General features: G+C 43.1%; 1 protein-coding gene across 1 annotated transcript in view; it reads right to left on the bottom strand.

Moving 5' to 3' along the window:
* SERGEF (secretion regulating guanine nucleotide exchange factor) overlaps positions 1-23,715 on the bottom strand; it is a 227,392-nt gene extending 203,677 nt beyond the window's left edge. The window contains exons 1-8 of the mRNA XM_007174853.3: positions 23,635-23,715; positions 20,080-20,215; positions 18,733-18,888; positions 17,665-17,759; positions 13,361-13,421; positions 8,297-8,410; positions 5,770-5,832; positions 1,707-1,865 (exon numbers count right to left, since the gene is read on the bottom strand). Of these exons, the coding sequence (XP_007174915.2) occupies positions 1,707-1,865; positions 5,770-5,832; positions 8,297-8,410; positions 13,361-13,421; positions 17,665-17,759; positions 18,733-18,888; positions 20,080-20,215; positions 23,635-23,694 (844 nt within the window). The 5' untranslated portion in view covers positions 23,695-23,715. The remainder of the gene's footprint in view (positions 1-1,706; positions 1,866-5,769; positions 5,833-8,296; positions 8,411-13,360; positions 13,422-17,664; positions 17,760-18,732; positions 18,889-20,079; positions 20,216-23,634) is intronic.
* Positions 23,716-26,019: the final 2,304 nt, after the last annotated feature.

Genomic DNA, 26,019 nt, shown 5'->3' with positions numbered 1-26,019 from the left:
TAGTGACAGCGGGCTCCTTGGGGGCAGGATTAGGACCTAGTACAAGGTATGGTACATAAACAGATCCTCACCATCTGTATGATGGACAGATGGATGATAAAGTCTTCTGTTTCTGTACTCTTAGACTTAAGCCTGTCCACACATTGCAGTGGGAGGGCACGGCCCACATCTTTTCTGTTTCTTCAAGGCTTAGCACACTGCTCAAAAGGTTCCGAATAAACAAGAACCGATTTGGTTGGACTCTTGAATCCAAAGAGACAAACTGAAGCCTTCTGATCATGGACCAGCGAGTCCAAGGAAAGAGGTCAGAAATCCTCGCAGTCTACCCTGCCTCCTATGCATTTGAATATGTTTAGTCTCTTTTAACTAGAAACAGTTTAATGTAGGCAATGAATACTTTCTCTGCTAGGCACTGGAGATACAGATGTGAGCAAGATGAATATGGTGCCTCCTATCACAGAGCTCACCGTCTGGAGGAGAAGAGAGAGAGTAGCAATTATACAAATAAGCGGCTACTATGCTCAGGGTCTCTTTAAGAAAAATGTATGTCGATGGTCCCAATCTTCAAGCAGTCTGGACTTCTTTGAGGAAAGTCATGATTTTCCTCCAAATGAATGACATCATTAAAGCATCCTCTGAAGCGGTAAATATGGAAAGTTTATTATACACCTTTGTTATATAGGCCTCTGTACCAAAACAATCTTAAAAAATTTTTTAAGAACCAATTAAAAGCACCATGGATATAAATACTCATAAGTCTATGTCTGTGTGTTCAAACGTGTAGTATGTGTGACTTACCCAGGATAACTGAAGCTGACCTGAAAACCTACAAAAGTACTGGATTAAGTCACCAGGTATTTGAGAGTCTACAGATCTGTGTGTCACTAACGAGCAGGCGAAGAGCAGGCAAGGGGACTCCTGAGAACCCCTGAAGTTCAGAAGGCCTTGACACGATAATGGTTCTTAAGAATTACAAACTGCTGGTCTGGGAAACTGTGTCAGTCAGCAAGAGCTCTAGGAAGGTTGGGAAGAAGGGAGGCCATGAAAAAACAAACCCCGAGAACAAAGTCAGGAATATGAAGACCAGGCAAGGAGAACTGCCCTAAGATGAGAAATCAACGAAGATATTATCAAGAAAACATAAAGATGCCAAAAGCTGGATGGCATGGCCTGGTAAGGTAACATCTGAAGGAATATGTGGGGTGTTTGAATCAATGTACAAAGTTTGTTAGGGTTAATAAAAATTTAAATCAAAATACCATGCCACCTATGATTCAAAGTAATGCTTTTGCCTCAATCTTAAAATATTTAACTTAATAGTTTCTGACACCGTTAATTTAGACTCAAGTGAAAGTGCAAATACAGTCATCCCTTTAGCTATGACAAGGCAAAGACTCCCCAACAACCTGGACAAATTTCTAGGTGATGTTTGTTGCAGTGGGTTCCTTCGCAAAACCTCATGGACTCTTAGGGCCAGAAGGAGTTAACCTAAGCCAGCCTTGCCTTTTTGGGTGTAAACGTGTGATCCAGAGAGGAAAAGCCACATATCTGGCTGACTGCAGAGTTAGATCCCAGGTCCTCCCTTTCCCAACCCTTAAAGCTTTTCATCAGTAAAAACCAAACTACCTAATCCCAAGCATTCATAGCTACTTAGACAGCTGTCCCCCAGCTGCTCTTCCCAACCACAAACTCTCTGCCACTCTCACCTGTCTGAGCAACCAGGTGTGTCCACCCATTCCAGACAGCAGCGACCTTTTCATTCTGAAAACAATGTGCTTCTATTTTCTGGGGCACAGGAAGGAAAGCAGCCTGGGAAGCCAGTTGCCCATGCTTGTTGCTTCCCCAAACAAACAGCTCTCCTGCATCTTAAACAAACAAAAGGGGGACAAAAGAGGTGAAGAAACATTAGTCCAAAATGATGGAAAATAACCCAAGTTTGAAAAAAAAAAAAAGTGGTTAAAAGAAGTTGTATTACTCTTAATCCTACGATGTTGAATAGAGCAAAACAAGATACCAAATTCATGTATAGCATAATAATACACAAGACTTTAAAAAATTCTTTAAATAGGAAAAAAGGCCAAATGTTCTTAGCAGTTTGTCAAGGAATAGGAATGTGAGTTTATTTTTTCATTAAGTCACTCAGCAAATATTTGTTCAACATCTACCATGTGCAAGACATATGTTTCTCTATTTTCTACATTTTTAAAATAAACGCTTGCATTACCTTTTGTCAGGAAAAATATATATTAGCTTTTTTAAATAACAGGTTAAAAGATAAATTGTTTAAAGCTTAAACTTTATAAATATAAGATGATTTCACTACATGCCCTGTCCAGCAGAAAATATAATGTTATTATATCACATCCGCATAGCACTTAAGCTCATTTGAACCTCACAATAATCCTGTGATATAAGCAGGAATGCGACTGACTGACACTGTGATTTAATAGAAAGAGAGCAACTTCAGAGTCAAGTGACTCTGGCTTCTATTCTTGGATCTGCTAACTAGCTACTGACCTTGGACAAACCACTTCCTCTCCAAGCCTTAGTTTCACCAGCTGAAGACTGGAGGGGAGGGCGGTTGGTCAAGAAGGGCAGACGATATAACTGATGACACTGTTAACAGGAGATACTTGTGGGTGACGGCAGCAAACCAGAGGGCACATGCTTGTCCAAAAGGCATTCACATTCAACAAATCTTTAACTGGAAGTCAAACAAAATGGGGCCATAGACCATAATTTGGCTCATGAATCTACAGTTTGTGACTCCTTGGATGATTTCTAAGTGCTTTCCCAACCCTAACATTCCAAGGTTCTACACTGCACAGTAAGCACACAGTACACACGTGTGGCTACTGAACACTTGAAATGTGGCTAGTCCAAATGAGACATGTTGAAGACAAACAAAGCACAATGGATTGTAAAGACGCAGTGCAAAAAAAACAAAAGGAATGTGCCTCATTAATAAGTTTCATACTGATTACATGTTGAAATAATATTTCGGATATACTGGGTTAAGTAAAATAAATTATTAAAATTAATTCACCTGTTTCTTTTTACTTTTTGCCATACGGCTCACATTATATTTCTCCTAGACAACAGTCTTCCAGAAGATAAATTAACCAAGGCTCGGAGATGTTAAGTGACTTTCAAGATCACATAGCTCATAAGGGATCAAGTGGGACCAGAAGCCAGGGTTTTTGCTTCCACGGCATTCTGTGACCTCCCAATAAAGGTTTACAGTATTGTTTGCCCTGAGGCAGTCTGGTCTATTCTCCAAAACTGATCAGAAGCCAAACAGTATCATTAAAGGATATTAGACCAAGATTCAGGCTTCAAGTCCCAGATCTGCTACTGGATCACTCTGTGACACGGGGTACATCACTTCACATTCTGGCTCTCTGTTTCATAGAGTCTGAGGGTCTATAAATCAGTGGAGCCTTTTTGTCACCCAGGTGACCTTGCAGCACTGACATTCTGCAGTGCTATACAACAAATTTGGTATATTTCATGCCTAGAGAGAGGGCAACCTCCCTGGACCTCACCAGGGTGTATGAAGTATGAGGATCCTTTACAAGAGGGCAGCGGACCCCTCAGCAAAGCTTCAACCCATTAAATGGAGTGCTTAGCTACCAAGGTACCACTGACAATGAGGCTGCATCTGTAATAAGCCTTCATTTATCTTAGTTAAGTCTAAACCATCTTTTTGCAAAGACGAACTGTCTTCTACATGCGGATCATTACACTGTTGCATCAGCAGGCAAAACTAAATTCTGCTGCAATGTCAAATAGTTACATAATCTACAACTCCAGAGAGAAGGTCTAAAGAACACTGAACAAAATCCAATGTGTAACAGCTTGAACTAGACCAGGAAAGACAGATATTAATCTTGACCCTTTTAAATTCACTTTCACAATATCCAAAACCAATTCATTTTGTGAATATACTTTAAAAATCACTAAACTGCACACTTTAAAGGAGTGAATTTCATATATGAATTATATCGCAATAAAAAATCCAACATCGATGTTTTAAAAACACCATAGTAAAAATGCTCCACATATGAAATAAAAAATAGCTTTACTAATTACAAGAGTTTTTAAGAAATCGATGTTAGCAAGCAACTAGAAGAATCTCTAGGTTTACAAAATACCAGCCATTTCAAATGAATTAGAACAGAGTAGAAATCTCTCAGGACTTCCCTGGTGGTCCAGTGGTTAAGACTCCATGCTCCCAACGCAGGGGGCATGGGTTTGATCCCTGGTCAGAGAAGATCCCACATGCTGCATGGCATGGCCAGAAAAAAAAAAAGAAACCTCTCTTAGTCTGTTCTTATTCTCAGAAAAGAATGCCTTCCTCCAGTGCTAGTGAGGACTGTGGGGGAAGAACTAGTCACTTCTCGTCCTGGGGCCTTCTGCCCCCTCGCCATAAAAGGGGAGGGGGGACCACATGCCGAGAGGAGTCCCTTAGAGCTGGCATTCATTTTATCTCAACTCTTTTAACATATCTATAAATCTACCTAACATGAGACACAGGTTAAAAGCAGCTAGTTCTTTCGTTAGTTAGTTGTTTTTAATTCATTAAATATCAAATTATCTGTAGTTCAGAATCTGTTAAGTATTTAAAATCTCACGTTACGGCTCTTGTGCTTTGGAAACAGCAACAGCTCCTCAGCTGGACTGCATTACAAATTTGATGCTGAAGAATGCATGCCCCCATTAATTTACAGATACTGTGTACACATCTTAATTTCCACATGAAACAATGGAAACACTGTGTATGAAAGTCATTTCCCTTTGCTTAAAAAATGTAATGCATTCAACTCTGGGTGAGAGGTCTTACCAACATAAATCTCTCAGAGCTAGAGTATCCAGTCTACCAGCAGGGGTCAGGGCAATCTGGGCTTTGAAAAAAACCTTTAGGAGAGATGGATAACCTTCACTTTCAAGAAAATGCTGCATTATCACTAGAAAGTTTATACTATATTGGCTGGGTGTGTCAAATGGATGGATGGACAGATACATGGCCAAGACAGAGAGATAAACACACTGTGTGAGAGAAAAAAGACTGGATAGATAGACAGATTAAAGAGATGGAATAGAGAGATCAACTAGAGAAAAACATAAAAATATAAAATAGATTACAGAAACATATACACAACTAGACTTAGAGATTATGGAGACCTAGGTTAGATAGGAAAACACAAAGATGGAAGATAAATAAAAATAGAGATATATAGTTAAATAACATAGAGTAGATAAATAGAGAGAGCAGACAGGGTGACAGATAAATGGAGAAGAAAGATATAGGTGGATAAAACAGGTTAGTCTGAGATTAAACAGCTAGAGAAAATAGACAGCTAGAGAGCTTAGATAGTTATATTAGACATCAAAATAGATTAGGTGGATAAGATAACAACATATTATACATAAATTTACTGTTGGTTATATGATGTGACAATCACAATTACCCTAAAGGAAGATATTTTTATCCCTACTGTACAGCTAAGAAAACAAACTCAGAGGAAAGGAAGTGAGCTTCTGTTTCACATGAGTGTTTTACATGTATTATCATATGTAATTCTCAGAACTATCCACAAAGTACTTTATAGAAGAGGAAATAGTCTCAGGAAGGTAAAACGACTTGCCTAAGATCATACCAGTGGTGGCATCAGAATTCTGACCCCAAAGTCTATGCTTTTCCCTCTGTATCCCAATAGCATCACTTGAGGCAGAAACACCCAGAATTCTGAATGGCATGTTACCTACCTGTCAGTGAAGCTGAGTGGTCTGAGCCAGCAAGAACACATACTGCTTGAGAATTCTCTAGGCCTACAAAAAAAAAAAAATTCTTTTGAAATCACATTTGTAACAAAAAAAAATTGGGCACAGGAGGTCCATAGGCAGTGACAACAGCACCTGGAGAGAAACTCTCAGCCAGTGCAGGAAGGTCTGAGTCAGTGGCACTGGCCAAGAAGATGGCTGGCATGGTAGGGAGACTGCTTATATCCAGGAGGTTGAACAAATAAATAAATATTTTGAGGATAAAGGAGTCAGATTTCTCACTATCAGAAAGGAGAAGAAAGGTACAGATATGAAAAGGTTAAAGGCTAGAACTGACCATGTGATACTGCATTGTAATTGAAGTCAGTGTAGACTTGTGGTTTCTACTAGAGATAAACAGACATAGGTGTACATATGTATAAACGTGTGTGTACATGTATATTTCCTAGCTCTGTCCACGGAGCGGGCCTAGAAGCAATGACATCTCATACATTCAGCTGCTATCACATGCAGACACTGAAACACAAGCCCAGGCCTCCTAACAACACACAGGCAGAACTAGAATTTGAACTTGCCTCCCATATCCAAATCCAGCACTTCTCCACCCTTAAATACACTGCCTTCAACAACAGTGTAAACCCTAATCAACTCTGCTCGAAGCTGTGGTCGCCTTGTCTGGCATGCAGAGAAATGGGAGTCTTACTCTGTAACTCTTTCTTCTTACACTTCTGTTCAATTTACTAGTGTCTTAATAAAATGCCCCTCATGCCTTCAAGTATCCTGTGGAATGAGAAAGGGACAAAGCAGATGTTTCTGCCACTTTCACCAGAGAGGAAGCACTGGTCCCCTAGTGGCCGGGTCGGGAGAGGACATCCAGGGTTCCAGCTCCAAAACAGATGGCAATGAGGTGAAGAGGGGACAACGAAAAGTGAAAGACTTTGAGGGCAGGAAGCTGATATCTTCTCTAACATCTCATCAGAAAATTCCCCCAAATTAACTCTGAATCTAAGCTGTGCCCCAAGCAGATCCCAACCAGGTCGTTTAAATCAAATCAAACAAAAACACTTCTGATTCCTTTTAGATACAAAACCTGTGCTAAAACAGACAGTGGACATAATCCCTACCCTTAAATAGCTCATCATCTTTGGCATTTGGGAAAACATGTAAACAACTCATAACAATACAATACGTTGTGCTATCAATGCACATAAAGAAAATGCAATGGAGGTGAGAAGAAGGAAGAGTCTTTCCTGAGAAAGCTGTAGCTGACCTAGGACCTGAAAAATGATCAGGATTTTCCCAAGGGGAACAGGAAGGAAAAGGCATCCTGGGAAGAGATAACAGTCTGCCCACAGGCACAGAGGAATAAGAACACAGCGCATGCCCAGGGAGCAGTGAATACCTTGGTGAGGCAGGAAAGATGTTTGGGAAGTATGAGTTTATATTACAAATGCTTTCAATGTGAAGTAGACTGTCCTGTGTTCAGTGGCCCCTTCTCCTTCTCTAAGAGAACCCTCCCCAACTCAACACATGGGCTTCAGGGCGCTAACCTCACCCCGGCAACAGGGGAAAGCCTCAAGGACTTAAGAGAATCAGAACGATCCCAACAACTTGTACGACACTCCCACTGCGGCTCACCCTTCCCTTTTCTTTCCCCACTTCCTACCACCCTCAAAAATCCCTCCTTTGTTCTGAGCTAGAGGAGAGTACAGGTTTCCTGACAGGTTTTTCCTACAGCTAACCCTCAGTAAACTGGGTCACAAAGTCAGAGCGAGAGAGGAAGAAGAGGAGGAGGTGGAGACATGGTGCTACAAACAGAGAGATAAAGGCCCACGAAGAGAGTGTAGAGCAGACAGAGAGAGACAGAGAAAGAAAGTCCTAGAGACCAAGAGTCCTGTGGGCAGCACCCTTCCTACCTGCTCCTCGTGTGCCCATGAAGAGAGACTTCCCTCGGGGAACGCTCCTAGCCCCTCTCTCCACATCCTCACTTGCTCCTGCTTTCCTTTCAGGAGAAGGAGCTGGGCAGGCAGGCACATTGCTTGTGGGTTCTCCCTCTGGGATGCGCCTGCCTGCAGAGGGCGCCTCCTCCGTGCTCTCAGCTGCACCATGAGCTTAGCAGGACCGAATGCATACAGCTGCTCCAGTGCCTGGTGGGTAAATTCAATCTGGGATTCAGAACCTGGAGGCTCACTATTGCTACACGTTATTTCCAAACACCTAAGCCATGTCTTCCAACCTAACTTTTAACAGCTCTAGAGCTACCATTTTGATTTCCACCCACCTGACTCGCATCTACTTCTCAATGGGTTCCAAACTCTGGCAGCAAAGAGTGGTACTTTTACTGGGCCCACAAAAATCCCAGCAAATTAATAGACCAACCAATAGAGAGAGTTAAGACAGAGAGACCAAGAAATAGCAAAAGCAAAACTCCATTTACCCATTTTCTGCATGCCTGTGTCTCCATTTCCAAACTAAGAATAAATACAGGATTCAGAAGAAGTAAGGACCTTACCTGTCACTCTGCTTGGTTCCTTTGCTGTCAAAAACAGTGGGAGAGTCTGCCCAGGGCACAACCGCCGTCCAGATGATGCCAAACCAGTTCCCCACTGGAACACCGTGCCACTAGCTTCCCAGCGGAGCAGGAGAGAAAAAAGAAATTCTTTATCTGGATTAAGACCAGATTGCTCTTTGAACCTCAATGCCATGAGAGAGTCCCAATTCATGCTCAGTTAACATGCATATTATGGAAAAGCTTATTGCCTCAAGAGGCCCTATGGCTGGTCATAGGCATTACCACCAAGTCAATCACAAATCCAGTCTTCAGGGTAATCTAAGACCATCAAAGGAAATTCCAACATAGTAAAACTCCCTCCAGAAAGTTCTAGGACACTCCTCCAGAGTCAAATTACTGGAATGATAATTTTTTCATGATTAACCTGAAAGGACAACTGAGACTCCAGAATGAGCAGGAAAGAACCTTGAAGCTTACCACGTCCATTCCTCACATTTACTGCATGAGAAACTGAGGCCCTGTAGAGGGGATGTGATTTGTCCAAGGTCATATGGGGAGCTAGGAGCAGAGAAAACACCAGGACTTAACTCTCCTACACTTAATGTAGTGCCTTTTCTATTACACCAAGATGAATTCAAAGATTCCTAATCGCCAAATAAATACATATTTATGACTGCAAGATAGCTTCTTAATAGCCACTACTTCAACGGAATGGCCTTTTATTTCCATATTCACTGACTCTAATTCATGTACCCATGTTCTGAACCTCACACAAATGCATAGATGAAATATTGTATATTTTGTCTACAGTCAGATGTGTGTAACTAGGATTCACTATCCAACAGCAACATTAAGGTACTGCTCCTCCAGAAGTATCCTATACCCAATGGTCCTTTAGGCTGTAAACAGACAAGCCTGCTTTGTGAAATATAAGTGATGATGATTGAGCGCAATGTGAGCAAAACACAGTATTGAAATAAAACAAAACTTACCATCTCTTCAACAAATAAATTGCAAGAGGATAAAAAGAGAGGAAAAAGCACGTAAAGATTAAAAGAGACTGGAGATGCCTGATAAAGGATTAATATTTAAAATATACAGTGAACTCCTAAAACTCAACAACAACAACAAAACCTGATTCAAAAATGAGCAAAGGGGCTTCCCTGGTGGCGCAGTGGTTGAGAATCTGCCTGCCAATGCAGGGGACACGGGTTCGAGCCCTGGTCTGGGAAGATCCCACATGCCGCGGAGCAACTGGGCCCGTGAGCCACAATTACTGAGCCTGCGCGTCTGGAGCCTGTGCTCCGCAGCAAGAGAGGCCGCGATAGTGAGAGGCCCGCGCACCGCGATGAAGAGTGGCCCCCGCTTGCCACAACTAGAGAAAGCCCTCGCACAGAAACGAAGACCCAACACAGCCATAAATAAATAAGTAAATGCTTTAAAAAAAAAAATGAGCAAAGGACTTGAAAAGACTTTTCTCCAAAGAAAATATACAAATGGCCAATAAGCACATAAAAAGATGCTCAACATCACTAATCATTAGGGAAATATAAATCAAAACTACAATAAGATGCCATTTTACACTCATTAGGATGACTACTATTAAAAAAAAGAAGAAGAAAATAACATGGGTTGGCAAGGATGTGAAGAAATCTGAAACATTGTGACTACTGGTGGGAATGTAAAATGGTACAGCCACTACGGAAAACAGTATGGCGATTCCCCCAAAAATTAAAAATAGAATTACTATATGATCCAGCAATCCTACTTCTGGGTACATATCCTAAAGAACTGAAAGCAAGATCTCGAAGTGATATTTGTATACCCATGTTCATAGCAGTATTATTCACAATAGCTAAAATGTGGTCACAACCCAAGTGTCTATCAATAGAAGAATGGATAAGCAAACTGTGGTATATACATACAGTGGAATATCATTAAGTCTTAAAAAGGAAGGAAATTCTGACATTTGCTACAACATGAATAGACCTTGAGGATATTATGTTGAGTGAAATAAGCCACAAAAAGACAAAGACTGGGGCTTCCCAGGTGGCGCAGTGGTTGAGAATCTGCCTGCTAATGCAGGGGACACGGGTTCGAGCCCTGGCCTGGGAAGATCCCACATGCCGCAGAGCGGCTGGGCCCGTGAGCCACAACTGCTGAGCCTGCGCGTCTGGAGCCTGTGCTCCGCAACGAGAGAGGCCGCGACGGTGAGAGGCCCGCGCATCGCGATGAAGAGTGGCCCCCGCTTGCCACAACTGGAGAAAGCCCTCGCACAGAAACGAAGACCCAACACAGCCAAAATCAATCAATCAATCAATCAATCAAACATACGCATCTGATTCAAGATCCTCAATTAAAAAAAAAAAAAAAAAAAGACAAAGACTGTATGATTCCACCTATATGAGGTACCTGTACGAGTGGTCAAAATCATGGAAATAGACAGTAGAACGGTGGTTGCTGGGGACTGGGAGAAGGGGGAATGGGGAGTTATTGTTTAATGGATATAGAGTTTCAGTTTTGCAAGATGAGAAAAGTTCTGGAGATAGATTTTGGTACTAGTTGCACAATAATGTGAACGTACTGAATCCCACTCAACTGTACATTTAAAAATGGGTAAGATGATAAATTTTATGTGTATTTTATCACAGTCAAAAACTAAAAGGAATAAATAAACTTTAAAAGAGAGAGAGAGAGACTTGAGATACATATCAACCAATTGCAATGATAAACCTAATTTGGATCCTGATTCAAACAAACCATAAAAAAAATATTTTTGAGATAATCAGGGAAATTTAAATACTGACTAGATGCTTGATGAAATTACAGAATTACTGATAACTTTTTTGTAGGTATGATGATGGTATTTTTGGGTAATGTTTTCAGAAAAATTCCTTATCTTTTAGAGATGTGGGCAGAAATATTTACAGATTAAATGGGGGAGGGGAGGACTTACAATTAAATTAATCAAACACATAATGGGAACTGTGCTGCTCTGTTAACTGAACAAAAATGTACACATAAGGCTAGCAATCACAAAATGTTGGTAGGAAAGGGGCAAGGAAACCAATGACAGGCAATTCTTTGGTCCTTCTAATTTCTAAGAGAAGAAGCTGCTTATAAAAGCGTAATCACTACCATACAACTCAGTAATCACACTCCTGGGCATTTATCCCAGAGAAATGAAAATTTATGTTCACATAAAAACTTGTCCACAAATGATTATAGCTTTATTCTTAATAGCTAAAAACCAGAAACAACCAAATGTCCTTCAATGGGTGACTGGTTAAACAAACTGTGGTTGTTATAGACTGAATTGTGTTCCCCGTAAATTCATATATTGAAGTCCTAAACTCCAGTGTAACTGTATTTGGAGATAGGGCCTATAGGAGGTGATAAAAGTTAAATGGGTCATAATAGTGAGGCCTTAATCTGACAGAACTGGTGTCCTTTTAAAAAGAGGAAGAGACACTGGAGATCTCTCTCTCTTTCCATGCGTGCATAGAGGAAAAACCATGTGAAGAGACAGCAAGAAGGTAGCATCTACAAGCCAGGAAGAGAAGCCTCACTAGAAACCAACCCTCATGGCATCTTGGTCTTGGACTTCTAGCCTCCTGAACTGTGAGAAAATAAATTCCTATTGTTTAAGCCACCCACTCTGTGGTATTTTGTTACAGCAGCCCTAGCAAACTAATACAGTGGTACCTCTATACCATGGAATATTACTTAGCAATAAAAAGGAACAAATTATTCATACTCCCAACTTGGATGAATCTCCAGGGAATCATGCTGAACAAAAAAGCCAACCCCAAAAGGCTATATACTGTATGATACCATTTATATAACATTCTTAAAATGACAACATTACTGTGGGAGAACGAAAGAGCTAAGGGGTGAGAGTAGGTAGGAAGTGGGTGCAGCTACAAAAGAGCCATAAGAGGGATCCTTGTCATGGAACTGTTCTGTATCTTGACTGTGTCAAGACATCCTGGTTGTGCTATTACACTATAGTTTCACAAGATATTACCACTGAGAGAAACTGGGCAAAGAGTGAGTGTGATCTATTTCATTTCTTACAACTGCACGTGAATCTACAATTACCTTAAAATAAAAAGTTTAGTTTTTCAAAAACTATAATCACACTAAGCCCCAAGTGACCACCAGCACCATGATGCACCGGATTCTTCCTCACCTCTACTCCTCTCCCCATTCCACACCTGGACTCACCAACGCTTGAGCCTTGGCTGCCATAGCCAGTTTGGGCTGTCCTTCAGCCCAAAGAAGTGGGTATGGAAAGCAGAAAAATGAGCAAGAGAGAAAAAAGGGTCACTGCCTCCTCCGCTTTCAACCCTCAACCTCACACACACCGTCAGCCCTATGTGCATCACCCTCTCACGGTACAGGAGACAAGCTCACTTGAAGCATTTAAATTAATAAACATTTACATCCACTAGGAAAACAATGCAGTTCATGGCAAAGAATGTGGGTCTTGGAATCCAGCCCGTCCTAGACTCTGATCCCAGCTCACCTTTTATTTCCTAACTCCCTGTGTAACTGTAGACAAACACCTTAGCCTCTCTGGACCTCAGTTTCTTCATATGTAAGAGGTACAAACTACCATGTATAAAATAAATAAGCTATAAGAATATATTGTACAGGGAATATGGCCAATATTTTCTAACAACTATAAATGGAGTATAATCTTTAAAAATTGTGAATCACTATGTTGTACACCTAAAACTTAACATAATATTGTAAATCAACTATACCTCAATACAAAAAATTTTTAACTCACATCACTGTGTGCCTATGAGGATTAAATGAGGTACTAACTAAATCAAGAGAACCTAGCACCATGCCTAAGAACATAACAAAGAGCTAGACAACTTCATTTCCTTCCTCCCTACCTGCTAAAGGCTTTCCCACATGACTTCTGCCTTATGTCCCCTCCTTCTAATCAGACTGCAGCATAGCAGGACACTCTGAATCTTAAAGTTTATTTCTTCCAAAGCTCCGTGTCTCCTTATTACATGCTTATCAAGAAAATAAAAGCAAAATGATCACCTGTTGCAGCTAAAGCATGCCTCAGTCCAGCAGCAATACTAACAACCTTCTCTCTCAGGAGCTGTCAAAACAAAGAAAAGGATGGCAATCTCAGAATTATCCATCTACAAAATTTTATGTAATTTATGCCCAAACACAACACAGCATGATCCTCATTATGTGTCTGATTGGTTTGGAGCTCCCAATTCCCAACATTTCCACTCATAAATGCCTCTATATGTATTCCTAAAAGGCAAAATCTTTTTAAAATACCATATTACAATGCCACTCAGGGCTAGGAGGCACCTGTAAGGTCATCCAGTCCAGGGGTTGGCAAACATTTTCTGTAAAGGACCTGATAGTAAATATTTTAGATTTTGCAGGCCACATGGTTTCTGTCACACTACTCAACTCTGCCATTGTAACATAAAAGCAACATACACAGTAAATATATGAATGGGCATGGCTGTGTTCCAATAAAACTTTATTTACCAAGGGTTCTAGTGTGCTGACCTCTGATCTAGTCCAATCCCCATTCAATGCTAGAAACCTATCTACAACACCCCACCAAGTGGTCATACAACCCCTGTCAAATACCTACTTCCAGTGACATGGGCTCACCACCTCCCCAGATGCCTGCTCATCTTTGCATGGTTCCATCTGTCTCCTTAGGTGGAACCAAACCTATCTGCCTACTGCTTCTGACAAGGCTTCCCAAACATTTGAAGACAGTTGTCATGTCCTAAGACACCTTGTGGTCCCCAAATTCTTTAAGACTCCGCCCTTCAAGATGTGCAGCTTAATTCCCCTCCCTTTCACTGTGGGCTGGACTTAGTGACTTGCTTCTAATGAATAGGATAAGGAAGTGATAAGTGGCTCCGAGACTAGCTGATGAAAGGCACTGAGGCTTCTTGTTTGACCAGCCTGCCTCCCTCTCCCTCTCTCTCTCTCTCTCTCTCATCACTCTTCAGGGAAGTCAGACACCATGTCTAAACAGTCTTATAGAGAGGCCCATATGGTAAAGAACTAAAGCCTCCTGCCCATGAGAGAGCGTGGAAGTGGAACCAGCCCAGGTGAGCCTCCAGCAGACCTCGTACAGCCTGGCTGACATCTCGACTGCAAAGTCATGAGACCAGCTAAGCTGTTCCCAGATTCCTAACCCTCCAAAACTGTGAGATAATAAATGCTTGTTGCTTTAAGCTGCTGAATTTTGGGGTAACTTACTACACAGCTATAGATAACTAATACACATCTCTTCTTTAGGAAAAACATCCCCAATTCCATCAGCCATCACCTAGTTTCAAATTCCCTCCCCCTCTTGGTTTCTCTCCTCTATGCTCTGGTTACTCAGTCTCTCTCTTAAGGGACTGTATATGCACCAATCACAGCCCCTATGGGACTTTACCATATTTGCTTATTTACAGATCCACAGTGTCTTTCTAAACTTTAGAGTCCTCAAGGGCAGGGTCTGAGTCTTATTCACCTCAGTGCCCAGGGCCTAAGAACCAAACCCACACCAGGACACAACATTCTAGATGCAGTGTGACCAGCACAAAGAAGGACAGAGCTCTGGCCTCCCTTCTTCTGGAGACTATATTTCTATCGACTCAGCCCACAATCACATTAGCTTTGGGGAAGATCAAATCTTACTGCTCATACAATTTGAATATACCACCCTTGAACATTTTTTCTTTTAATTTTTTTTTTCCTTTTCAAAGCTAACTGAAGGGCTTTATATGTGGAGTCACTCTCTTCAAACCAGCTAACCTCAATTCCTTCTTCTCCATCCCCACTACTGCTGCTTTAGTTTGGGGCAGGATCATCTCTCATCTGGATTATTAGCAAGAGTTTTCTGAGTAATCTTCCTTCAATCCACCCCATACACTACCCCATGTGGCCCCTCTCTAACTCACTGTTCTTACCATTTATCAGACACTACCTCCCTGCCTGCCCGATCCCTACTGGCACTTCTACCACTTCCTTATATTCCAATCATACTAAACTGCTTGCAGTATCCCATGCCCTCCTGTTTTATGCTCTATACCCTAGTTCACAAAGTTCCTTCTGTTTGTAATGTGCTTCTTTTGTACCTACTCTGCACATCCTCCTATCCCGAGCCAGGGAAATTTCTACTCAACTTTCAAGATTCAGCATAAGTCTGTTGTCACCCCACCTTCCCCTAGAAAGAGTTCAGTACTCCCTTTCGAGGCTATACATGCATCTATCATAGTTCTAACATGGTAATGCATCTAGGTATTTCTGTATCTAATATGTACTACTAAACTACAAGGCCCTCGAATGCTAGGATTGGGTCTTATTCACCTTTGCCCTCCCTGCCTAAACACAGCACCTACACACAATAGTTGCTATTAAATAAATGAATGAATTTCTCTTATACTTCACTTTGGCACATTCCTCCCATTGTTCTATAAGACACAGTGTGTCAAAATGTTTTTACCTTCTGATTCTGTCATCCAACATATTTTAACCATTGCTCCTCTCTGTCTTCTTTAACCATGTGACTTAAGCTAAATTAATTATAACTTATACATAGGTTCTTAAAAAGCTACCTATTTGCAACTAGAAGCTGTAGAACTTCTTACAACAGGGACTACAGAGTCTAGACTTCCATGCATACCATGTGCTACAGACTCAGTGTCTGTGTTCTTAGGAAATTCATGGTGAGACCTAATCCCCAACACATAATAGTATTTGGAGGTGGGGCCTTTGGAAGGTGAGTAGGTCATGAGAGCGGAGCCTTTATGAATGGGATTAATGCCCTTATAAAAGAGACCCCAGAGAGCGCCTTTCCCCTTCTGGTGGCGTGTAAGGACACAGCAAAAAGATGGCTGTCTATGAACCAGAAAGTGAGCCCTTACCAAATATCAAATATGCCGGTGCCTTGATTTTGGACTTCCCACCCTCTGGAGCTGTGAAAATTAAATGTTTGCTGTTTAAGCCACCCAGTCTATAATATTTTTGTTAGAACAGCCCAAACCATGACCCCAAATAATACCCCACAATACCAGCAATTAGAATTCAGCAAAGTGATAGGAGCAGACCTAAGCTCTCTCCAATGAAAACAGATCTCCCACTCTTAGTCACTGTTTAAGGAAATTAGATATGAGTGGAGCAGCTTAGGTGGTGAAACTCATTTTAGATTCCAGCATAATTCCTCTAAAAGTTTGCTTACAATATAATCTTCACAAAAATGTGTACATTTTAAGTATGATGCAGTGAAAAGAGCTCTGAACTAAAACCAGGAGTCCTATCTAATGCTTGTGCTGTTCAATATGGTAGCCTCTAACTACACATGGCTGTTGAACACTTGAAATGTGACTAGACTGAATTGAGATATACTCTAAGTAAAACATGTACACCAGAAAAAGTCTTCATATAAATGAAAGAATATAAAATATCTCATTAATAAAGTTTTATATTGGTGACATATAAAATGAAATAATAATAGTTTGGCTACATTAGAGTAGTTTAAAAGTTGTTAAAATTAATTTTACCATGTCATACCATGACTCGGGTGAAACTTAAAAACATCATGTGAAGTAAAAGAAGCCATCCACAAAAGGCTACATATTGTATGATTCCATTTATGTGAAATGCCCAGAATAGGCAAATCCACAGATACAGATTAGCAGTCATCAGGGGCTGGTGGGAGGGGAAAATGGGAGTTAACTGCTATTGGGCATGCAGTTTCTTTTGTGACAATGAAAATGGTCTAAAATTAGACGATGGTGGTGGCTGCACGTCTCTGTGAGTATACTAAAAACCACTGAAACATACATTTTTAAAGGGTAAATTTTATGGTATACGACTTATATCTCAATAAAGCTGTTATTTTAAAAATTAATTTCACCTTTTTTTTTTACTTTTTTAAATGGCACTGCTAGACACTTTTAAATTACGTATGTGGCTCACATGACATTCCCACTGGACAGTGCGGGCCTATGCCATCTGCCTCACTTAGTGTCTTTAGGCGAGTCAATTCCCACTGGACCTGTTTCTAACACAGTTTCCACTATGACGACTTTTAGAACTGTAAAATGTCACTATAAGATATATTACTTTTATTGTTTTATTTCACAAAAAATTATAACATGTATGAGAGCTAACAGAGGCTTTTCACTCACAACATCCATCCCTCCAACCTAATCTTTCCCAGGAGAACCTGAGTTTTTCAACTTAAATTCTAACTACCCCATGGGTTTTCAGGGACCCAGCCAGTCTTTTAGTCCAGGGAGGGATAACTGTGATACCTGGAGACACTTTCACAGTACACAGGCAAGCTCAATATTAGGGGCTGTCCTTACCTCAATGGCCTGGGGGACCACACATCTTCGAGGCCCATGAGGAATTCCTAATTGGCCAAAGGAATTGGATCCACATGATAGAACTTGACCATTTTCTGCAAAATACAAATACTTGAATTGCAAATCTAAGAAGTAAGACATCTGTGACCAATGGGTAAACGCTGAAGGATGAGAAGAGCAAAAGGAATGAGAGGAGTGAGTGGGGCCCTGTGCTCCAGCACATTCAGCCCATACCCCCTCCTCTATCCCCCTAGGAACAAAAACAGTGGGCACTGGGCTAAGCGTTTTACACAGGCTCTCCACTACACCACCTAATTAATGACAAGTTAGCTGTGGAGAATGCTTAGCCATGTGCCTAGTGTTGGGATGGAGGATACTTATCTCCCACTTTTCATATTTCCATGAGATGGAATTTCCATAATTTTAATAGACTTCAGGCCTTTCTCCCTGCCCTTCCCCATTCTCACTGCTTTCTAGGGGAGGATGGGTAACCTAGCCAGTTGGTGAGTTTGGGAGAAGGAACAGGACAGTATGGCTTGGCACCTTCCTCTCAGGCACTCTGGGCTGACACATAGTAAGGGTTTCCCCTACGGGGGAGGCCTAGAGTTTGGGGAGTGGGTTTGGATCAGAGGAGTATTAGCAGAACCTCTTGGCCTGACAATTAACCTTGCCCTCCAATTTAGCCTTTATCAGTAAAAAGCTGATAATTTGATCTCTACCTGTCTGACTGCTCTGTGCTTGTCTCACAATTGATCCCAAATGTGAGCAAGAAACAGAGTGTTACCTACTGACTCCCTACAACTCTGACACAGGCCCACACTAAGTACTTCATAAATGAGAGCTATTGTTTAGATTCTAATAATTACAGTCCAGATTTTCCAGCCCTATCTCCTTTACTGTTAAAACCCTCCTTGCAAAATGCACCCTGCAACTTTTCTTGACAACCAGAGACAACACTTGTGTGTGTGTTTAAATACAAAGAGGATTTCATTTAATCAGGGCCCATCATCATGCTCTTCTCACCCAAAGCCTTTGTGGTGATAAAGATTTACCTAGGAGGGCACTCACCTGTAAGTATAATGGTAAAATCCCAGCCACAGGCCACCTGTTGGATGGGACATCCAAGGAGGGATTTGCAGGGGGTAAAATACAGGACATCCTCGGTGTGACCAAGCCCCAGTTGCCCATCTTTGTTCAGGCCACAGACAAAAAGGCTTCCTTCATCTGCAAAATATAAAGGTTTTAGTGGTAGTGTGCACAGGGGAAATTACAACTGCTGAGATGAGCAAAAGGATTTCATTAATTATTTGGAGTCATGGACCCACTAACTTTTTTCCCACCCAAGTTAATGAGCCATGCATGTTAATGTGCTCTGGACCAAATGGCACAAGGCCAAGGGGCTCCAATCTAATATCTAAATGGAAACTCCAAGTCCTACAGCAGTGGCCAATTAATTACCAAATTGAGCATCTACTGTAACAATAAAAGCCAACGTTTATTCAGGACGCAGAATATGCCAAGTACTCTTCTGAGGGCCTCAGGCGTGGGGCTGACTTATCCTTTAGGCACAGCGCCTGGGGCCCACCATACTTGTAGAAGCCCACAAAAATGTTTTAATCTAATTTTTTAATAAAAAATATATGTAATAGGAATATATAATACTAAATCTGGCCTGGATTATATTAATCTTTATGTCAGTGCAGCTGTAAACATAATTTTAAATATTTCTTTATGGAAGGAGGTGTCCACAAAGGCAAAAGTGTCAAGGACTCATGAAAGTCATAATGCAGCCCTGTTAACTCATTGGTTCTCATCATTATTATCCCCATGTAAGAGAGGCAACTGTGGCACAGAGAAATTAAGTAATTTGCCCAAGGCCACACAGCTAACAACTAAGAGAACCAGGATTTAAACCCACATGGTTTGATTCCAGAGTTTATGTTCTTAACCAGGATGCAATATGCCCTCCTTTGCAATATTATAGCGCTTGTAATACTTATTAAGTACTATCCTAGGTACTCTGAGGGAAGATTATGGAAAATATAAAATTCTTCCTCTCAAGGAATATTCAACTTAACTGCCAAGACTTCTAACTCATATATGAAAGTTAAATATCAATCTAGGGTATAAAATGTAATATATGTTGCAACTCGGCCACTACTTGTCTTGTAACCTTAAGCAGTTTTCCTCTCTGAGCCTCATTTGGAGAGCGGGGCAAGGGGAAAAGAGGGGTGGCCTTGATCTCTGAAATCCTTTCAGCTCTGACAATCTGCCATCCTCTGATGGTAATGTGATTCCTTCACAAAAATGTTGTCCTCTGCAAAATACAAAAGGCTGATAGATAGTAATATAACACCCTAGGGGAGAATGTCTAAATAAGAATTTGAGAGGCGATATGTTCTTGAAGGAAGTTACCTGTGACAACAGCAGAGTGGCCCCCTCCTCCCGTGATCCTCTTGACACATCCAGGATTACAGAAGTTGCTCAGCTGCTGGGGCAAAAGCACATCTTCCTTGTGGCCAAGGCCAAGTTGCCCATAGCTATTTGCACCCTAGGGATAAAATAAGCTGAGGATGAAAAACTATGGGAACCCCAACTGTCAATTTGAATTTACCTGTCCCTATCTTTCTCACCCTCACGTTCCTCTCAGAGCCTATAACAGATGAGATTTCATAGGCTCATTCTTAAGAAGTTGTTATACATCCACAACTCATCCAGTGATACTCTTCACCTTCCCCTTCCAATGCCCCAGCCTACATGTGTTGCCTTTAGGGGACAGCATAGGAGTTCCTTCTGATAAAAGGTAATTATCTAGGGAAGCTACGGAAAGAAATAATCAAGAAAAATAGGAACGAAGTGGGTGGGAAATACACTGGGACTAGTTCTTGTCCCTTCTCCCCACATCCGCACTGGGAAAACTGGCAATGACTTTCTGGAATCAAAGTTAGCTGAGGATTTTGTGCCCTCAAGCAGGGCACACCATTGTTATTTCATTTGAAAGAGGTGAAAGAGGTTGGCAACGATCTCTAAGGGCCTTCCCAAGTACAATGTTTTGTTACTGTAAGATTCACGTGGTGAGATTCCTCTAAGGAAACAGATTTCCCCTTGGTGGGCAATATGTCTGTTGTCGTTATTATATGATAAAGGTCCAGAATCCCTAATCTGGAACCCTTGCAGCCAGATGTACATCAGACTCAGAATTTTATAGACTTTAGAAAAGTAATACAGTATATAAATCATATACACTGCTGCAAGGTCTGGGAGCAGCACCCCATAGGTAAAACAGTATTATTTCTGCAGTAAACGGTACAAATACTCAGTTAGTGGGCAAAGACTATAAACAGCCTCATGTCAGGTCAGTTCTGGGTTTACAGAGCTTTTTGTATTCAAAATTGAAGATAAGGGATGATGGACCCGCAGGGAAAATCTTATTAAGATTTTGGAAATCCTTATAATTTCTCCAATCACCGACAGCTGGTTGGTTCTTGAGTAGTAAAACTTTTAAAATGTGTTTGTTTTTGAAGACACCTGAATGAAAAAAAATGATTTAAAATAACTACCAAAAAATGCATACATAAATACAAACTCCTGCCCCTTGTGGTCTATTCCACAACCATCCTGGGCTGCAAGGACTCCATGCTGGATGAGGGAGCCATGCAGGGACACAGGTCCCAGAGGCCCTCAGGGCAACATTAGCTACCAACTACTGAGTGCTTCTCTGTGTGCTGGGCATTCCCCTTTAATTCTCACAGGGTGGGGGGCATTATCACTCATTTCACAGATGAAGAAACTAAGGCTCAGAGAGTTAAGTAACTCCATGATGGCAGGAGCTTTGTTCTGCTCACTGCTATTTCCCCCGCATCTGAAATGGTGCTGGCCCAAAGAAGGTGTGCATATATTTCACAGTGAATTAATGTATGACCCTATGAGTCCCTCAGGAAAGAGCAAATGAAAGACTTGCATGGTGTGAAGTGGAGAGCACGTGCAGAGGATTTCTCTGTTAGCCATGAGATCTCCATGGCTGCCCCATTACCAGGGCTACGGGTTGCTGAGCCAGCATTATGAGATTCAAACAATGGCACCAAATTTTTGTAATGCAGCAAGAGGCCCTAAATCCATGATAAAGCAAAACAAAAGGAAATTTTAATACAATCTATTACAGCTGTATTTGCCTTCCTTACAAACACTCCAGACATAAGACACACACACACACCCCCATCCAAAAAGGTAAATCCCCGTGTTATGAACTGAATTGTGTTCCGCTGAAATTCATTTGTTGAAACCCTAACGTCCAGTACCTCAGACTGTGACTGTTTTTGGAGATAGGGCCTTTAAAAAGGTAGTTAAGCTTCCATGAGGTCATAAGGATGGGACCCTAATCCAATATGACTGGTATCCTTATAAGAAGAAACACATGAATGCTCCCACCCACAGAAAAAGCCACATGAGGACACAGCAAGAAGGAGGCCATCTATAAGCCAAAGAGGCCCCAGATGAAACTAAACCTGCTGACACCTTGATCTTGGACTTCTACCCTCCAGAACTGCGAGAAAATAAATTTCCATTGTTTGAGCCTCCCAGTCTGTGGTATTTTGTTATGGCAGCCCTAGCAAACTAATACACCCCTCCACACAGATAATGCCGCAGGAAGAAAACACCAGCAAGCCTCCAAGCGCAGCAACGAGGTTAGGTTCAACAGTATTTTTGCTTCAGTACTGACAAGGCCATATCTGAAAGGCTTTTTCTGTCAGATGTTTCCTCTGTCTACACAGACCCCAGTCCCTGTCCTGGGAAAAGCACCCACCCAGGCACACATTCAATCCCTAATTCCACCCCCAGCTCCAGTGCCACCCCAAAGACACAGCCAGGCCACCTCGGGCCACACCACGCTCTCCCTTCTGCCGGTCTGCAGCAGTCTTGCACTCAATAAATGCTGCCTGTACTGATAATTGCCATTTTGTAAATTAGTCTATACATACTGGTTTTAACAGCAGTAAAGGTCTTATTCTCTTCCCCCCACCGCCCCCAACACGAGAGCTGGAAGTCTTTCACTCTTTTGTGGTTCCCAAAAGACCAGCACATAGCTCGGCACACAACAGGTACTCATTCATCCATTAGTCAACAAATACGTACTGAGCACCTTACAATGTGCCAGGCACAAGCCAGGCACCATACAAGACATGCACAGCACCCACCCTCATGACGCCTACATTCTGGCCAAGGAGACCGACATTAACAAGTTATACGTTTCATTACAAGCACGTGCTATGAAGAACTACAACACACTATGTGTTTGTTCCCGTGCATCTGGTCGGCTGCCTGCCACACACTCCTGTGCACAGATTCTCCTCTCTTCCAGCCACGACACATAAAGATGACCCTGTCTCTCAGTGCTCCCGTCAAACCGACACAAGCGCAGACTCCCACACCCCCCGTGCAGGCAAGACCCAGTCACAGCCGAGTATCAGTAACTATGCAGGGTCTCCGCCTTGTGCACGGCCCAACACCGCCGGCCTCACACCAAAGGCTGCTCCGGCCAGGCTGGGGTGGGGCTGGGGAAAGGCCTTCATCCTCCTGGCAGTGGGAGGGTGAGGTGCACAGGTGGCCCCACGGGGCTCTGGGACGGGGAGATCCTCTCTCCACAGAGCCCTCCGCTCCGCCTCTCCCGGCGCTACCCGGGCCTGAAGTCTGTCGCGGACCCAGACGCTCTGTCCTGGAGGCAGGTTCTTCCCACTGCGCCGCAGCCCCTCCGGTCTGGACCCCACCAGCCAGAAGCCCCTAAGTCACCCCATGAAGACCCTTCCCTCCCCGCCCTCTCCTCCTCAGCCCCCAGCCCAGGATCCTCCAACCCGGAGCGCCTCTCAGACCTCGGCTGCCTGGCCCCAGGACCGCCCACGCCGAGGCCGGCGCTCCCAGCGTCTGTGAGCCCCTCAGTCCCAGCAGCCACGGCCCGGAGGCGGAGTCACGTACCCAGGCGAAGAGCGCGGCCGCAGCAAGGGCGGCTGCCGTAGCCCTGGGCTCGCGCTCCATGCTGGAACGCTCCGACGGCACTTCCGGGCGGGGGGGTGGGGGTGGCTGGCGCGGGGGCGGGCTCTCAGGCAGAGGGGCGGGCGCGGGGGCGGGATTGGTGACTGAGGTGTGGGGCCAGCGCGGGGGCGGGGCCCGCCCGGGGAGAGGCTTGCCAAGGGAGGGGCCGGCCTGGGGAGGGATTGGTGACTGGGGTGTGGGGCCTGCACTGGGAAGGGTCTGTGGTTGGAAGGGGGCCGCGCAGTGGGCGGGGCCGCGGACCGCTCCCTCTTGCTGCCGCTAACCTGGCGCCCGCGGGAGAAAATAAGCACTTCATGGATCCGCCTCTCAGTCACCCAGTCCCGGCGCGCTCTGAGCGTCTCCGCCCCCGGCCTCCGGTCTCGCTGGGACGCTCTGCCTCTCTTTCCCTCCTCCCCTCGCACTCATTTTGAGTAAAAATTCTATACGAGTGCACTACGCTCAACAGTTCACAAAGCTCCCTCAGGTTAGAGTCCCACGACAGCCCAGAATGGCTGACAGGACGGGGATTGCATCACCCTTTGATGGGGAAGAACTTGAGCCTGGGAGGGGGTGGAAAGGGTCCTGACCCAGTGTCTTAGGGCGAACTGTCTTTGGGCCCGCTTTGGTGTGCAGTTTGCAAAATCGGAGGGAGCTTCCTGGTGGGCGAGTGTAGTGTCTTGCATCGTTGCCGTCGCCCTCAGCGCCTGGCACGGAGCGAGAACACACACCCCGCCGACACAACTAAGGAGGCTGGTTCTCACTGATTCCTGCCGGGGCGGCCTTCTAACCCTCAGCGCTCCCAGCATGGCCCTGGCCCGGATTCCGATCATCAAGGTAATAACTTGGATAATAACGGGATAATTTTCACCCACCAAAAATTTTCATATAAAATGGCTTTTATCAGTCACCCTCATACACTACCGGTGGGAGCTAAGTAAGCACAATTTTCTGAAGGAAAATGTGGCAAAGCATATTAGGAATATGAAGATAGATACTTAGATATTTAGCTAGTAATTCCACTTCTATTCCTCTATCACAAGAAAAAAAATGGAACTATGCACAAACCCTTAGACTGCAAGTTATTCATTATGGGGTTACATATGATAGTAAAGAACTTAGAAACTACCTTAAAATCCAAAATCAGATTGATTAAATTATATAGCCATGCAATTGAATACTAGGTTGCCATTAAAAACATGTTCTGGAAGATAGTAAATAAGGGAAATATTCATGATATGTCGTTAAAGTAAATATTATACCATTTTTACACACACACACATGCTGGGTGGTGGATTACAGGTCATTTTTATTTTCTTTTTTGTACTTTTTGTACATAACCCACATTTTCCAAGCCACACATTATCTTGTGGGTACAAATGGGGTCACATTAACGAAGATAATCCATATTCAGTAGTTCTTGACCCTTCTACTGACACAGGCCTCCAGTACTCATCACCGTTTATGCCTGGAGGCCCTGAGAAGTGTCTCCCTGAGCTCTTACAGTCCTTCCCATTCTTTCACTTCACCCACTCCTTGGTGTTTCTGCCTTAAGACCACTTAAGGGCAGCACCTCACCTTTACCTCTCCAGCCTGTGGCATCTTGAGAACAGGGAGGACCATGCAAATAAACATGCAAACTTTAGAAAGGCAAAGCAGCTCTACGTTCTCAAGAGAACTCGATGTGCAAAAACTACACTGTTTGCTGACTGTTTTATGAGTGGCCTTTTTTATTCTGACCATTCCTTTTAAGCATGTGTAATAGTGTAAAAATGGGACCCTTCCCATGTCCATTTTGGCTAAGACCCTAAGGTATTAAGTGCCAATACCTCCCACATTATAGAGTGAGGTACAAAACCACCAAAGCAGAACTTGTGAACGAGGTGTCTAGAAACCAGTGTATGACCTGCAGGCTATGAAAGAGGTTGGAGAGGCTGAGAGAGAATTCTGATAGGATGTGTGGCGGTAGTTATCAATGTGCTGTGAGTCTTGCCCATCCTGTGTCTAAGGAAAGGCATGCGTCAGCAGGGCCACTAAGAGAGCTTGGCATGTATCCCTCCAGACTGGGGCCGGGCAGGTTGCTGTCCAGTTCGTGCTGAGAAATGTCCAATGGCTTGTGGCCAGATAACTGCTCTGAGAGTTCAGCAAAGAGATTGATGCTTTGGAGAGGTCTTTCATGCCCAGAGGTCTTTTATGTCTTTTTTAAGACAAAGAACGTCTGAGTATCTCCCATGTGAGTGTTTCCCAAGCATGAGCAAATTGGCCAGGGGATGGTTTTAGACCCAGTCCAAGGGAATTTCTGGAGAGCTGAAGGGACACCCACAGGAGAGT

This window comes from Balaenoptera acutorostrata, chromosome 9 (assembly GCF_949987535.1).
Source record: "Balaenoptera acutorostrata chromosome 9, mBalAcu1.1, whole genome shotgun sequence".
NCBI lineage: Eukaryota > Metazoa > Chordata > Mammalia > Artiodactyla > Balaenopteridae > Balaenoptera > Balaenoptera acutorostrata.
Note: the sequence above shows the minus strand (reverse complement) of the source record. Positions and strands in the feature narration are given on the sequence as shown.